The 12423-nt window shown below is 45.0% G+C and overlaps 1 protein-coding gene across 5 annotated transcripts in view; it reads right to left on the bottom strand.

The window, feature by feature from the left end:
- Positions 1 to 12423, bottom strand: part of LOC135254966 (myocyte-specific enhancer factor 2A-like) — a 125592-nt gene that overhangs the window by 27849 nt on the left and 85320 nt on the right. For 3 of the 5 annotated variants that reach the window (XM_064335600.1, XM_064335604.1, XM_064335602.1), the window contains 2 exons: positions 5846 to 5980; positions 2941 to 3157 (listed from right to left, as the gene is read on the bottom strand). In XM_064335600.1, the coding sequence (XP_064191670.1) occupies positions 2941 to 3157; positions 5846 to 5980 (352 nt within the window). Of the gene's footprint in view, positions 1 to 2940; positions 3158 to 5845; positions 5981 to 6047; positions 6180 to 12423 lie in introns of all 5 variants that reach the window. The other 2 variants (XM_064335603.1, XM_064335605.1) reach the window with 1 other exon arrangement.

Below are 12423 nucleotides of genomic sequence, written 5' to 3'. Positions count from 1 at the left end.
CTACTGAGCTCTTTCCCACTTGCTATGGTGATGATGACCCATGGATGACAAATTTGGTGAAATTTAAAAAGTTTGAATATAACTTATGTTATTAAAATATGAGACAAACAGTATGACATTAACTTAAAAAGTAGCAGGTCAATGCAGATACAATTTTGTTTGAAAAAATTATTAGGGGTATGAATAATTGTCATGCATATATTTTTGGGAAAAATATTACGCTTTAATAAAATCTTTTCTCTAAGCAATTTCATGGGTATAAGAGTATATTTTCCATTTTTGAACATAAAATATTTCTCATTACCTGCATTGTTTACTGTACACAGCCTTCTTTGCATCTTAATCAAGGGTGAGAACAATTTTTGAGGGCACTGTACCTAGATTTTTTAAAATTAGTTTTTCAATGGATTTCAGGAAACCCACAGATTGTACACCCCGAAATAAAGGCTTCAGGTCTTTATTTTATCAGATTTATTTTTAGGGTGATGGGGGCGGGGGTGCAGAGCGGAACGGCTTTTAACCGCACGAGTGCGAAGCCTGCAAGTCTTTGGGACCTGGCTGCAGTCTGAGAAGGGGTGTGGCGAGATGGGGAGATGGGGTAAACTGAGGACGCGTAAAATGGGAGGAACTCAGGACAGCTGCGGTGCGCTCCTGGTACCCCTGAAAGCACAAAGCTCGGCTGTCTCCCTCCCGCCAGCCAGGCTGCCTGAGAGCCAGTCCACAGCCAGTGAAATATTGATGTGGAATGGGGGGGAGGGGGGGGAGGGGGGGAACATCCAAACTACCACGCTAAGTGTATGCGAAAATACACAATGGACGGCTGGAGAGGTGTTTGTGGTTTTTTCTTCATTATAGTGAGATGTATTCGGTCTTCAACTATAGAGGTTGTGCCAGGCCCTTTCCAATTACTGAGCTCACCAGCGATCTTCATAGTGATCTTCCAAACAGTTAATGTTGGTAAGCATAAAGGTTGGCCTATGTCTCTGACAGTTTTTTCTTATTTCTCAGCCTTATAATGGCTTCCTTGACAAAAGCCCATAGCAGACTCCAAAGGCAATCAAAAGCTAGAATCAAGACTAGGTATCGAAAGCTCTCTTACACCTGCACTAAGGAAACAACTCAACACATCTGACTAATCAAAAACACCTGTGAAGCCATTTGTCCCAAATCATGGTGCAACAAAAACTATATGAAATTGTAATTTAAATGTAAAATTTATATGATCAAATTATTCAATTATAATGATTGCTTAGTCCTGGACAGCAGCCAATTCAGGTTTTTAATATCAGCATTGAGATCATTGATTTAGACCCACCGACCCAGGGAAGATAAGTTCATTGATACACAGTTTTAATTGATCAGCTGCTGAGTAATGACTGAAAACACCAGACCCTGCAGCCTCCCAGCAAGCAGCAGCACTCAACAGGAACAGGACTTCCTTCTGCCCCGCCCAGCTCAGGTCACCCATGCACATGTACATAATGTACCTTTATATAGTCTTATACATACACAGGCGCACACACATATACTGTAAACACAATACAAACACACGCATGTGCATGTGTGCATGCATTTTCAGAAATAAAGGTAGATGAGATACATTGCTGTTCTTTAAGGAACAAATTTGCCAAATGTACCTTGAAAGTGCAATGAAGTTCTATTTGGGTACCGTCTAGCAAAGAAAGGTACAGATGAATCATGTATTGCTGGTTTGGGGTACAATTTTATACACCTGTAGGGTACCACCCCAGTGACAAGTGTTTGTACCTTTTTAGGCACCTTTTCACACCTTTTGTCTGCGTGCGTTTGCATGTAAAGTCTTGCGTGCCTGTGCGTATTTGCGTTCATCTGCGTGTACGTGTGCATCCATGTTAGCCGTGTATGAGTGCCATCTACACTCAAGAGCCAGCGGAGCAATCCCAAGTTCTGCCTGATTGGATCAAAGATTACCGGTTGCTATGGACAGTACTGGGGGAGTGGGGGGAGAGTAGCAAGACGTAGGGCTTACAGGAGTTTTCGAAAGAGCAAGAAACACCCGTTAACCATACGACCGCATTGTGGGGTGGGGGGGCGGGGGGGCGGGGGGGTCGAACTCCGCAGGTGGCGGCAAAAGAAGCCGGCGGGGGGTTAATGGCGGCTCTCGCCCCTCCTCATCAGCCGCCTCGGGCCGAAGCGGCGCGGCGCGGGGATCACCGCGCCCCGCGGCGCGCCGCCTGCCGTATCCATGCCTACCGCGTTCAAAACATGACTAATTCATTTCACTTCCGGCCCGAGAAGGCGTGAGCTGAACAGTCATAGCAGCCGCATCGCCAATCGATGCTGATAAGCAAACAGAAAAAGCGCTGCCTCTATTTTAAGGGCAGCGACACGTCCCTCGGGCCCAAGACAACACCGCTCACCACATCTTGTACTCTCTGTAATTGTTTGACAGGGCATACATTCTAAAATTTTAACGAAACTACGCTTACTCATACTCACACATTTTGTAGGATAGTTTTGTTATTTTTGCTTTTTTTCTACCCCTTTCATCTTCGTGTGCCTCCTTGAAAGCATTTTCTTTAAAAATTTTGATGTTTGTCCATTTTTTTTTTTGTTTTGGTTCCATCTTTTCTAGTCATTATCATTTATTGTTTCAATTGATTGACCGGTACTAGGACAGAGTACTATAAGCCCCTTTTTCATCACCAGAACAATCAGCATGTAGCTGTCTGTCTGTATGCTTACGTTGTGCAAATAAATAAAACAAAAACAAAACAAACAAAATTTTAATAAAATTCCTGTACAGTAAAAATATTTTTTCCAAGAAGCCCACACATTGGGCAGAAATAATTCTTCAAGGTTCTCTTTCATTTTAAAGCAGTGGGTGTGACAGAGGTGCTTTTTTGGACCACAGCCCCGGGGGCGAGTAAAGATCTAAATGAGATGCAGTCGCGCACTGACCTGTGCTTCCCGCGCCGGGGGAATTCTGGGGGCCCCCAGGGGACCCCACGTTCCTGTGCAAGGAGCTCTGGTGAGGGGAGAGCAAGGCGCTGTCGCCTAGCGATGTGCTGGCCAGCGTCTGGGTGCCCAGGGAGGCCGGGTTGTAGGACAGGGTGCTGGGGTTCGATATCGGCACCGCCACGTGCATGGAGAAGTTCTGCTGTGGCAATGCGTTGGGCTGTGGTGAGAGAGAGAGAGAGAGAGAGAGAGAGAGAGAGACAGAGAGAGAGAGAGAGATGGAAAAAGGGAGAGGGAAAGACAGACAGAAAGATGGCGGTTTAGAAAGGGGGATAAGGACATGGAGGGAGAGGGAGGAAGGGAGAGAGAGAGGGATGGGAGAGTGATAAGAGAGGAAGAGAAAGGGAGGGAGAAAGATGGCAAGAGAGAGAGAGAGATGGAAAAAGGGAGAGGGAGAGGGAAAGAGACAGAAAGATGGCGGTTTAGAAAGGGAGATAAGGACATGGAGGGAGAGGGAGGAAGGGAGAGAGAGGGATGGGAGAGTGATAAGAGAGGGATGGAGAAAGATGGCAAGAGAGAGAGAGAGAGAGAGAGAGAGAGAATAAGTCACGATGTCATGTGGACATTGCGATAATAACCATTGGTGACAGCCACAGCCATAAGGGGCACACTCAATGGAGCAATCCCAGCAGCACTTGGGCCTCAAACTCACCTAATGACCCAACACATTATCTCTGACCCCCACCCCATATGAAAACACAGCCTGACACAGGTTCAAATATAGCATTATGATTTTTTAATATCTCATAACTTTTGTATGTATACTACGCTAGTTAATTCAGAGCATGGAAGTGTATACGAACCTAGTTAATAATATATAGTAAATCAGCTGCTTCCCCCTATGTGCCTTGTATGCTTATATCTTATAACCCACCTCAACCGTTTTTATGACCCAAAAGTGAGTCCAGATCCTTAATTCCAGTTTGGGAACTAATACCCTACAGAGAGAGCTGCACCGGCCTCTGCCTGTTCTGCAAATTATTCTGAATCCAAAATGCAATCTCTCCAGCCCTGAAGCACCGATTCAGCATTTATGCAAGAGAGAAAGACCCCCAAAAAAAATAGGGCACCTGAGAAATGCTAATAAGCAAATGCCAATTGTGAAAGGTAAGACTGTTTTTTTATGGTCTTTTACAGTTATTAATGAGGAGGGGGTAAGAGAACAGGAATGCTCAGTGGTAAATGTCACCCGTATCCAAGGAAAACTCCCCAGAGTCACCTTAGAAACCCTGTCGGGATAAACACTCGCTGAAACCCAGAAATGTCTTGGGACCGGCTCTCTCAGCGACCGCACACATCCCCACATTCTTCACAAACACAACACATCCTTTTATTACACGCACACAAGTTGGTGGAAACTCTTCCAGCGCCATGCAGATTTGGTGCGGAGTAATCTTGCGACAATCTTCCAGCCCGGCGTTACGATAGTCAGCACCACACTTAAATGTTTTCTTTGTTTATTTAAAAAAAAAAAAAAAAAAGGTTTGAGGCAGCCAGGAGATTATGTCGTTAGAACGCACAGTCGCTTTGCTTGGCTGTACGGCGCCCGTAGGGGAGTGGCTTTTGAGTCGTGAGACAGTGACGAGGACGAGCTTCACCTCTCACTGTGACCCAGAATGCAGTGCGGACTATCCCACGCGCCAGAGACCGCTACGGCACCGGTGAGACGACGGCATTCGCGGCGTAAACTGGTGATGCGGTTAGTGCTGTGATTAGTATGTTAATGGCATTTCAAAAAAGGATTTACTTTGCAGTCCGTGCGCAAACTCCTGTGTTTTTAATTTGGTGCAAAAAAAAAAATGAGCATTACGATTGCCCACCATAATAAGATCACCATTGTGTGAAAAGCTGCAGATTTGAAATGCAGTCTTCTTTTATTTTTTGCTTTATTTTATGGCTTCTCTGATGGCTCTAGGTGTGTGGTAAGGAGTCTAAACAATCCGGCACACAAGAACTGGGTGTGAAACCCAAACAGGTGATTGGCGGACACCGCCTAGGCGGGTACCTGACACCTGAAGTGGGAACGGGGTGGCTTTTAATAGGTGAAAAGGAAGGGCACACTCCCTCACCCCTCTCCCCAATTTCCAGATTTGCACAGGGAAGAAGTGGTCATGTGTCCAGATCGGCTCTGGTGGAAAAAGGGCTTTTCTGCTCCCAACAGGAATGTTGGTTGATACAGGAGCCAGAGGTGTCGCTGCCCACAGCAAGACACAAGGGCTTCCATGCCAGTTCTCAAAGCTTACGTGTGTGCTCTTAATGGTTGTAAAGAAACAGTAAAATAGACTAAGCACACCAGGAGGCAAGCAAATGCATCCTTTTTTAGTACAGAAGGGGTTTACTTCAAGCCCTCAGGCTCTTATGCGGCTGTTAAGATATGGGTATATACTGGATCACTACAGCTCGCCAAAAAATAATAATCGAAATCTTTTGTTTTTCGTGGGAGCTGTTTTAGCAAGTGTCCGCTGTGTGAGAAGCGTGGCACGAAAAATGTTGTTTGCACAGTCACCGAAACAGGTGGTGTCATTTTCCAGTGCATTTTTTTTCAAGCCAGAAACGCCCAGATGCACAATGTGATCTTATCAGGGTGTGACACTTCGTAATCTGTAGAAGAACACAAAAAAAACAAGAGAGGAAACTGACACATTTCCAATCAACTGTAAAAAAAAGGGTAGTGCTCGGACAGTCCTCGGTTGACGAAGGTGGTGTGTCTGCGTGCAGGTGTGCAGTTGTGATATTTGTAAGGGGGAGGGGTTGGGAAATTAAAAATACAGAAAAATGTAACAAAAAAAAGGGGGAGGGGGAAAAAAATCCTGTCGCCACAAAAGCCAAGCAAAAACATTTTACTTACGATTTTATGATTTCTCATCATATTATCAAACTCCTCATTAATTTTTTTATATTTCTCTTCTGTGTGGGGGGTGAGGACATAGGAGGAGTCGGGATCCGGGCTATCACAGCCTCTGTGCTCCTTCTTGTTTAGCGCCTGCAGTGAACACCAACATAGAAGAGGGAATCAACACAAAATGGCGGGAGGAGAGGGAGGTACTTACACCGCAGCGCTTGTACATTAAATCACTGTCTTCGCTTAGTTTGCCGAAACGGTCGTCCGCGAGGGGGCTGTGCCCAAAACAGTCGTCTGGATCGGGACTGGCACAGTCATTATGGCCCTTGTTTCTTAATTTCTGAAATACAATTGGGAAATTTCACACATATGCATGCAGGAGAAAAAAGAAAAAAAAAAAAGATAACATCTTGCTGCCCTTCTTGTGGGGGTTAAATGGCACTTTTAAAGCACAGTTATTCGTAGTAGTAGAAGAATCGCCGGCACTTCCGACAACTGCTCTGGTGCAACCAAAGATAAAAACTTGCAAAAGGCTAAGGGCACACCGAGAGTATTGCAAAAAATGTGTCTTTTTAATGGCAAGCTTTCGGCATAGCTATGCCCTGACGAAGGTCTTTGACCGAAAGCTTGCCATTGAAAAGACACATTTTTTGCAATACTCTGTGTGCCCTCAGCCTTTTATTACAAAGCACAGTTATTCGACATCACCAAACGATATAATTTATATGGTTTCACAGATCAATTTAAATTGTTCTGTCAGAGAACTCTGTCGCACTCTAAAATGACAGCTCTGTCTCTTTCAAATAACACATTTGGTGACAAAGTGTTTTATATATTTGCTTATCTATTTATCTTCTAAATCATCATCTACTATTCCTACATCAACTCTGTACCTGTGGAGAAAATACATTCACATATCAATTTAAGTAAAAATCATAAAAGCACAGAGAGCAAAAAAAAAAAACATTTTTCAACCTGTTTAAGAGAATAAAAGGTTATAATGTGGATAAACTGCAGGCGGCTTAGTTCTGGATGAACACCGGTGACTGCGGTTCTGCTGCCCGGAGAGACGTCCTGCCAAATTAAAATGTCACTCTCTGCCCTCTCCCCGAGCTCTCAGGCACTCAGCGCGGAACAGGGCCGAACCGCCGCACCCCGGCCACGCGAGCCCGCCGCGAGCCCGCCCCGCATGCATATTTTATTACGATTTCACTTATCATAAGCCACCCAGCTGGAAGTTTCCCTAACGAACGAGGACTCCGCAGCGGAGGCGCGGCCTCGGCCAAGGTTACCCCAGCACGACACGCCACTCCCTCACGAGCCTCTGTGTACGGAAACGTCCGCAAAACTGGATTATTACGCCTGTTTATAAGGCCAGGAAATGACCTGCTCATCTGCGCGCCCGCAGCGCCTGGCGTACAGCAACACGCTGTACCTGAGCACAGCGCCAGTTCCTCTCCTTTCAGAAGTGCCCAGTACTGTAACTACAGCAGTATTTTAAAAGTGACAGAACAAACAACGCATATCTAGCTTTTAAAATCGGTCATATATTTAAAAAAAACACAAAACGGCACACATTCGCGAGGCTGTCGTTAAAAATAAATTCAGCGAGACTGACATCCCATCTCTTTTTTTTTCTCATCCAGGGAGCGAGCATGTCGCTCTTCCAGGAGCTGAGGAAAGGACCATAAACCCTGAACGCTTAGCGTCTCCACCTTTCTGCTCAGGAGCGTCTCCACCACACTCCGCCGCATCGGTAACATTGAGAACTGAGGCTCTGTAAACTCTCTCGTCCTTCCTCTGGATTTTAGCAGCCGGAGGGCGCGGCGTTAGCCTCGATCAGAGCAGGCTCCATCGGTAGAGGGGATTCGTAGCTGAGGGGGGATCTGAGGAACATGATGGGGTTTCGAGCGTGTGACGCCCTTTCTTACATGCTCACGCTCTTTTCATTTCTTGTCCTATTTTCCATCTCAGCAAAGTTATATATAAATATATATAAATAAGGAGATTCTCTCAAGGTTAATACATGCACATCCATATGGGGTTTTCTTACATCTCAGATGCACTGCCACAATATGCTCTCTCTCCCTCTCTCTCTATTTCTCTCTCTCTCTCTGCCTGGGTCATTTCCTGTTTACTGAGGTCTGTGTTTTGCTAAGGCTCCCTGTGGCCTCTTTGTTTACGGTGCAGTTCTCTCCGTGCCAGAGCGCAGCAGATTTGATCAGAAACTGCAAATTAAAGTCCCAACCTGCCGGTTATCTGACCAGCCTGGGCTGGGCAGGACACAGCAACGGGGGAGGAGCCAAGCAGAGCTCCCTCTGGACCCATAATTCACAGCCACAGTAAAACTGGGCATGCCCAGACAACGACCACAGCAACTTCATCGGGCACAGCAACGCCACTGAAGTCCAGTAGATGAAATTTACCATGATATAAACGGTGGGATAATCCAATACGAGCACCCAGCACAAACTACAACCATCAAAAAATAACTTCTGTGGAGGCAGCTGTCACAAGAAAGCCTGGTGACATCACTCTATGTCTAAATGCAAGTTATTCAGATGGGATTTGAGGCATGTAACAGAATAAGAACTAGCAGGGAGTCAGGGGACACACTGCAAGGCTTTTTTTCATGACAGAAAGAAGAGAACATACATTTTTGATCCGTGTACACATCGAGTCAGCTAGCACAGTACCCGGCTGAAATACATTGACAGGTGTTCGCATGAAACAGAAAATTCCCGTAAGCAAAATGACGAAAGCACATGTTTCATAATGGAGGAGGATGAGGTATGTGTGAGATACTGGATGAGTGTAAGAAAGTGTGTGTGTGTACGCATAGTAAAAGGTTAAATCGCCTCTTATCAAGTTTGCAAGTCCATTGTGGCCTCATATAAACTCTGAGTTGAATTAGCACTGGAATGGACTCATATAAACACTGGACATTTTACTGTGTGTGTGTGTGTGTGTGTGTGTGTGTGTGTGTGTGAGTGCATGTGTATGTTTGCCTGTGTGTCTCTTTGCACATGTTTATGCATGTATGCCTTTATGTTCATACACATGCGTGTACGTGCATGTGTGCATGAGCAAGTGTGAGAGAAAATCTGTGTGTATCTGCAATTGTACGTGTGTCTGAGTGCCAGCATTTGTGGATCTGGTACAGGGCTGGGCGCTGAGAGACCCTGGTGAATGTCTTGGCGTGTTTGGGACGTCCCGCAGGAGCTGCCTGCGGTCCCCAGTAAATGGATCAGTAAATCAGCACATGGCCAAACAGGTGCCGCTCTCCCAAACACCTGTCGGCCCCCTCGCTCCCCCGCCCGGCCAATCAGCCGCTATCTCGGCCTGCCGCAACCATACATGGATCGGAGTGAAACTCCCAAGGTCATTTGGCCGTGACCCTATCGAGGGTTTGCTCTTAAAGCTGAAGGCCAGGCCCATTCTCAAGCTGGGTCAGCTGCTTCACTCCCTTCCGTGCATATAACATTAGTCAGAAATGGCCGGGCTCTAGATGACTAAATGTCCCTTAAGTAAATAAATAATAGTAAATTGAGCTGGGAGCGAATGATCACCCACATGTAGTCATTGTCATTTGTTATCTTTTTGTGACAATATTATTTGAAAACATCAATCTTCTGTACCACCCCCCTTTCCTCTGTGAATGTAAAGGGTTAAAGTTTATAAAACGCAGATGACTACAGTCCCCAGATATCTGACATCCTTATTCCAGATCCAATTCCTGTCATCACGTTTAAAACAGCACTCCCTATCGCACACAGACTTACTTAAGCAGGAGAGCAAAGATGAAAGAGGGAAGGGAAGAGATAGTAAGAGAGTCCACTTGTACATTTATGTGCGTGTTTGTGCATGAGCCGTGGAGTGTGTGTGTGCGTGTGTGTGAATGTGTGTGTGTGTGTGTGTGTGTGAAGGCGTGTGTGTGTGTGTGTGTGTGTGAGAGAGAGAGAGAGAGAGAGAGAGAGAGAGAAACGTTCCATGGGAGCCTGTTTCAAAATTCTATCGCGAAGCCCGCTCCTCTCTGTTCAACACCAGCCATTTGCCTACATGGACCTACAGGACACTAGAATTTCAACACCACCATAAGCTAAAGAAGTACAAAAAAATGTGTTTGTTCTCTCAAGAATTCACAACTGGAATTTTGAAAAGCTGTGCTTTAAAAAAACAAACATGAAATGTCCATTGCGTCTACATAGGCTAAGCGTTTTCATTTCAGCTTTTGAAAAAGGCAAAGGAGGTGTGACAGTCACTCTGAGGAAAATGACAAATCTTTTTATGAATTTAATGTGTAGAAAGAAAAACTGGTATAACATTTTAACGTAGGCTATCACACATCCAAAGTGTCCAAGGTTAAAAAAGATTGCCTGTTTTGCAGAAATAATGTCCGGAATATCACTGAGGCTATTGGCAGATTACCTATTATCTTGTAGACAAATCGATCGATTAAAAATATCAAGGCTACTTGAAATCTCTGCACAATCTACTACAATTGTCATTTTGACTGGTATGCACGATTTGCTGGTAACCCACGCATTGCTACCGTTATTTCACATGGGAAACTTTGTGTGGGTTATGTAAATAGCCATGAGGCTGATTTTGAACACGCAAACCTGTACAGGGTATCACAATGACAGCAGAAAATAGGTCATATACCAGTGTATTCAGGCAATACAAGAAATCACTGGACTTGCAGTGTGTTAACACACCCAATGAACAAAAGCAGTAAAAATTGCAGGCTATTTAGTTAACATTATGCTACAGAGCTAGCTGAAACTCGCAACCTTTTTCATTTCTAGTTCTCATACAGTGAGCAGTCCCCATGAGCAGTCCCCATACTTGCGAGCTAGCCTGCTAACGACAGCGATCACAGACACCAAAGGGAGACTTCTTGTTTACCCTTACCCATAGCAGTGTGGCACTCAGAGTTACGCGAGTCGGTCTGGACTTTACAAGGTTTGTTATTAAGTAGCGCTAGCACCAACTATTTTTATGGGGTTTCTGCTAACATTGGTCATACAGCAAAGTTTTTGGATGCCTGTCAGTCCTACACCAGAGACTAGCATAAATATGGAGTGTCTCCCTATAGTAGTTCATCAGAATATTGTGATGTTTCATTATTTTATTTACTTTCAGGAAGACGCCTAAGTTAGCTAGCTATGACAGATGAATGTAAAGTAAAAAGCATCAGCATCTACTGTTTTGAAGGACTGTTGTCATAGAAAGGTCCCTTTGTATAGGTACATAGCCACGATGTAGCAACGAGTGGCAAATGCACGGCTGTTTTTAGGGCAATCTTAAAAAACAACATCTTACCATTAACATTTTACGAAATTTTCATGAGCGATTGGGGCCCCTGTTCTCGTCAGGGCCCGTTGCATGTCAAACTGGTGAAACTGCCACGGCACGCCTCTGATGTGTGTAAGCATGACTAAGCGTGTTTGTGCGCGTGCGTTTCTATGTGTGTGCGTGCGTGCGAGAGAGAGGGCCCAGTCCGCACCCATGTTAGAGGTGAATAGGGGGCAGAATCACTGAGGATCGTTACAGCGTAATTCGTTAACGAGGTCACTGAATTTTCTCACGGGCTGCCAGAGCCCTGCTAGTAAAGACTTGGCCTTCGTGGAAAAAAAGCCATAGCAGGATGAGGAGGAGCAGGAGGAGAGGCGGGATCCACGGGATTCAGCGCGAGTATAATGACCAGAGAGATTCATTCTGCTCTGCAGACAGTAGGCTGCACTCAAGTGTGTCAGGACAGCTTGCCAGTGCCCAGTTAGCTTCCACACTAACAATAACATCCGCAGTCTACCGGCTCCTCAAAGGCCTCTATTGTTTCCCTTCGGCTCGGCTGCGAAGGGCCTGAGATTGGGAGCACAGATTTACAAGCCCCTTTACCACCAACGTGTGTACGCAGAGCAGGCCTTCGGACGAAGACGGCACAACGCTTAAATACATTGCATAGTTGTTTTCTCTCATGCTCGTATCTAGAGACGGCGCAAGACAAAAAGCTCTTTAACTATTTTCATCCTACCAATGAAATCCATTGTGTTGTGCAAATGTGTGTCTAAAACTGACATTTCTGAGATTTACATTACAGGCTTTTAGCAGATGTTCTTATCCAGAGAAACTTACAAAGCTATGGCATTTTTTAAAAACATAGAATCCATTCATATAGATAAATATATACTAAAGCAATACATATTAGGTACCTTGCTCAAGTGCACAATAGCAGTGTCCTACCTGGAAGTACATAAACATAAATATCATAAATAACATAAGTATCAACTCAGACATTAATTCAGACATGCTAGCTTGCTTCCTTTGTTGTGTTTTCTTTCCATAATTTGACATCATCAGTAGGCCTAGAGTGCTAGATCTGCACATACAAGTATAACTGTAACCGTGGCAACCATTTGTTTCTCACTTGAGGGTTAAAAATAACGTACAGTAAGCATTCTTGCGTAAGCCACCTAAAGTACCGGTTTCCTATAGAGCGCTCTGGGCCAGTCGGGCGAAAGGAATTTCAGCGCCTCACGAAACCATTACACCTCGCCAGTTTCTCCCTGGCGACAGGCTCT

Source organism: Anguilla rostrata, chromosome 5 (genome assembly GCF_018555375.3).
Source record: "Anguilla rostrata isolate EN2019 chromosome 5, ASM1855537v3, whole genome shotgun sequence".
In the NCBI taxonomy this organism is placed as follows: domain Eukaryota; kingdom Metazoa; phylum Chordata; class Actinopteri; order Anguilliformes; family Anguillidae; genus Anguilla; species Anguilla rostrata.
The sequence above is the reverse complement of the archived record's forward strand: the minus strand, read 5'-3'. Positions and strand labels throughout refer to the sequence as shown.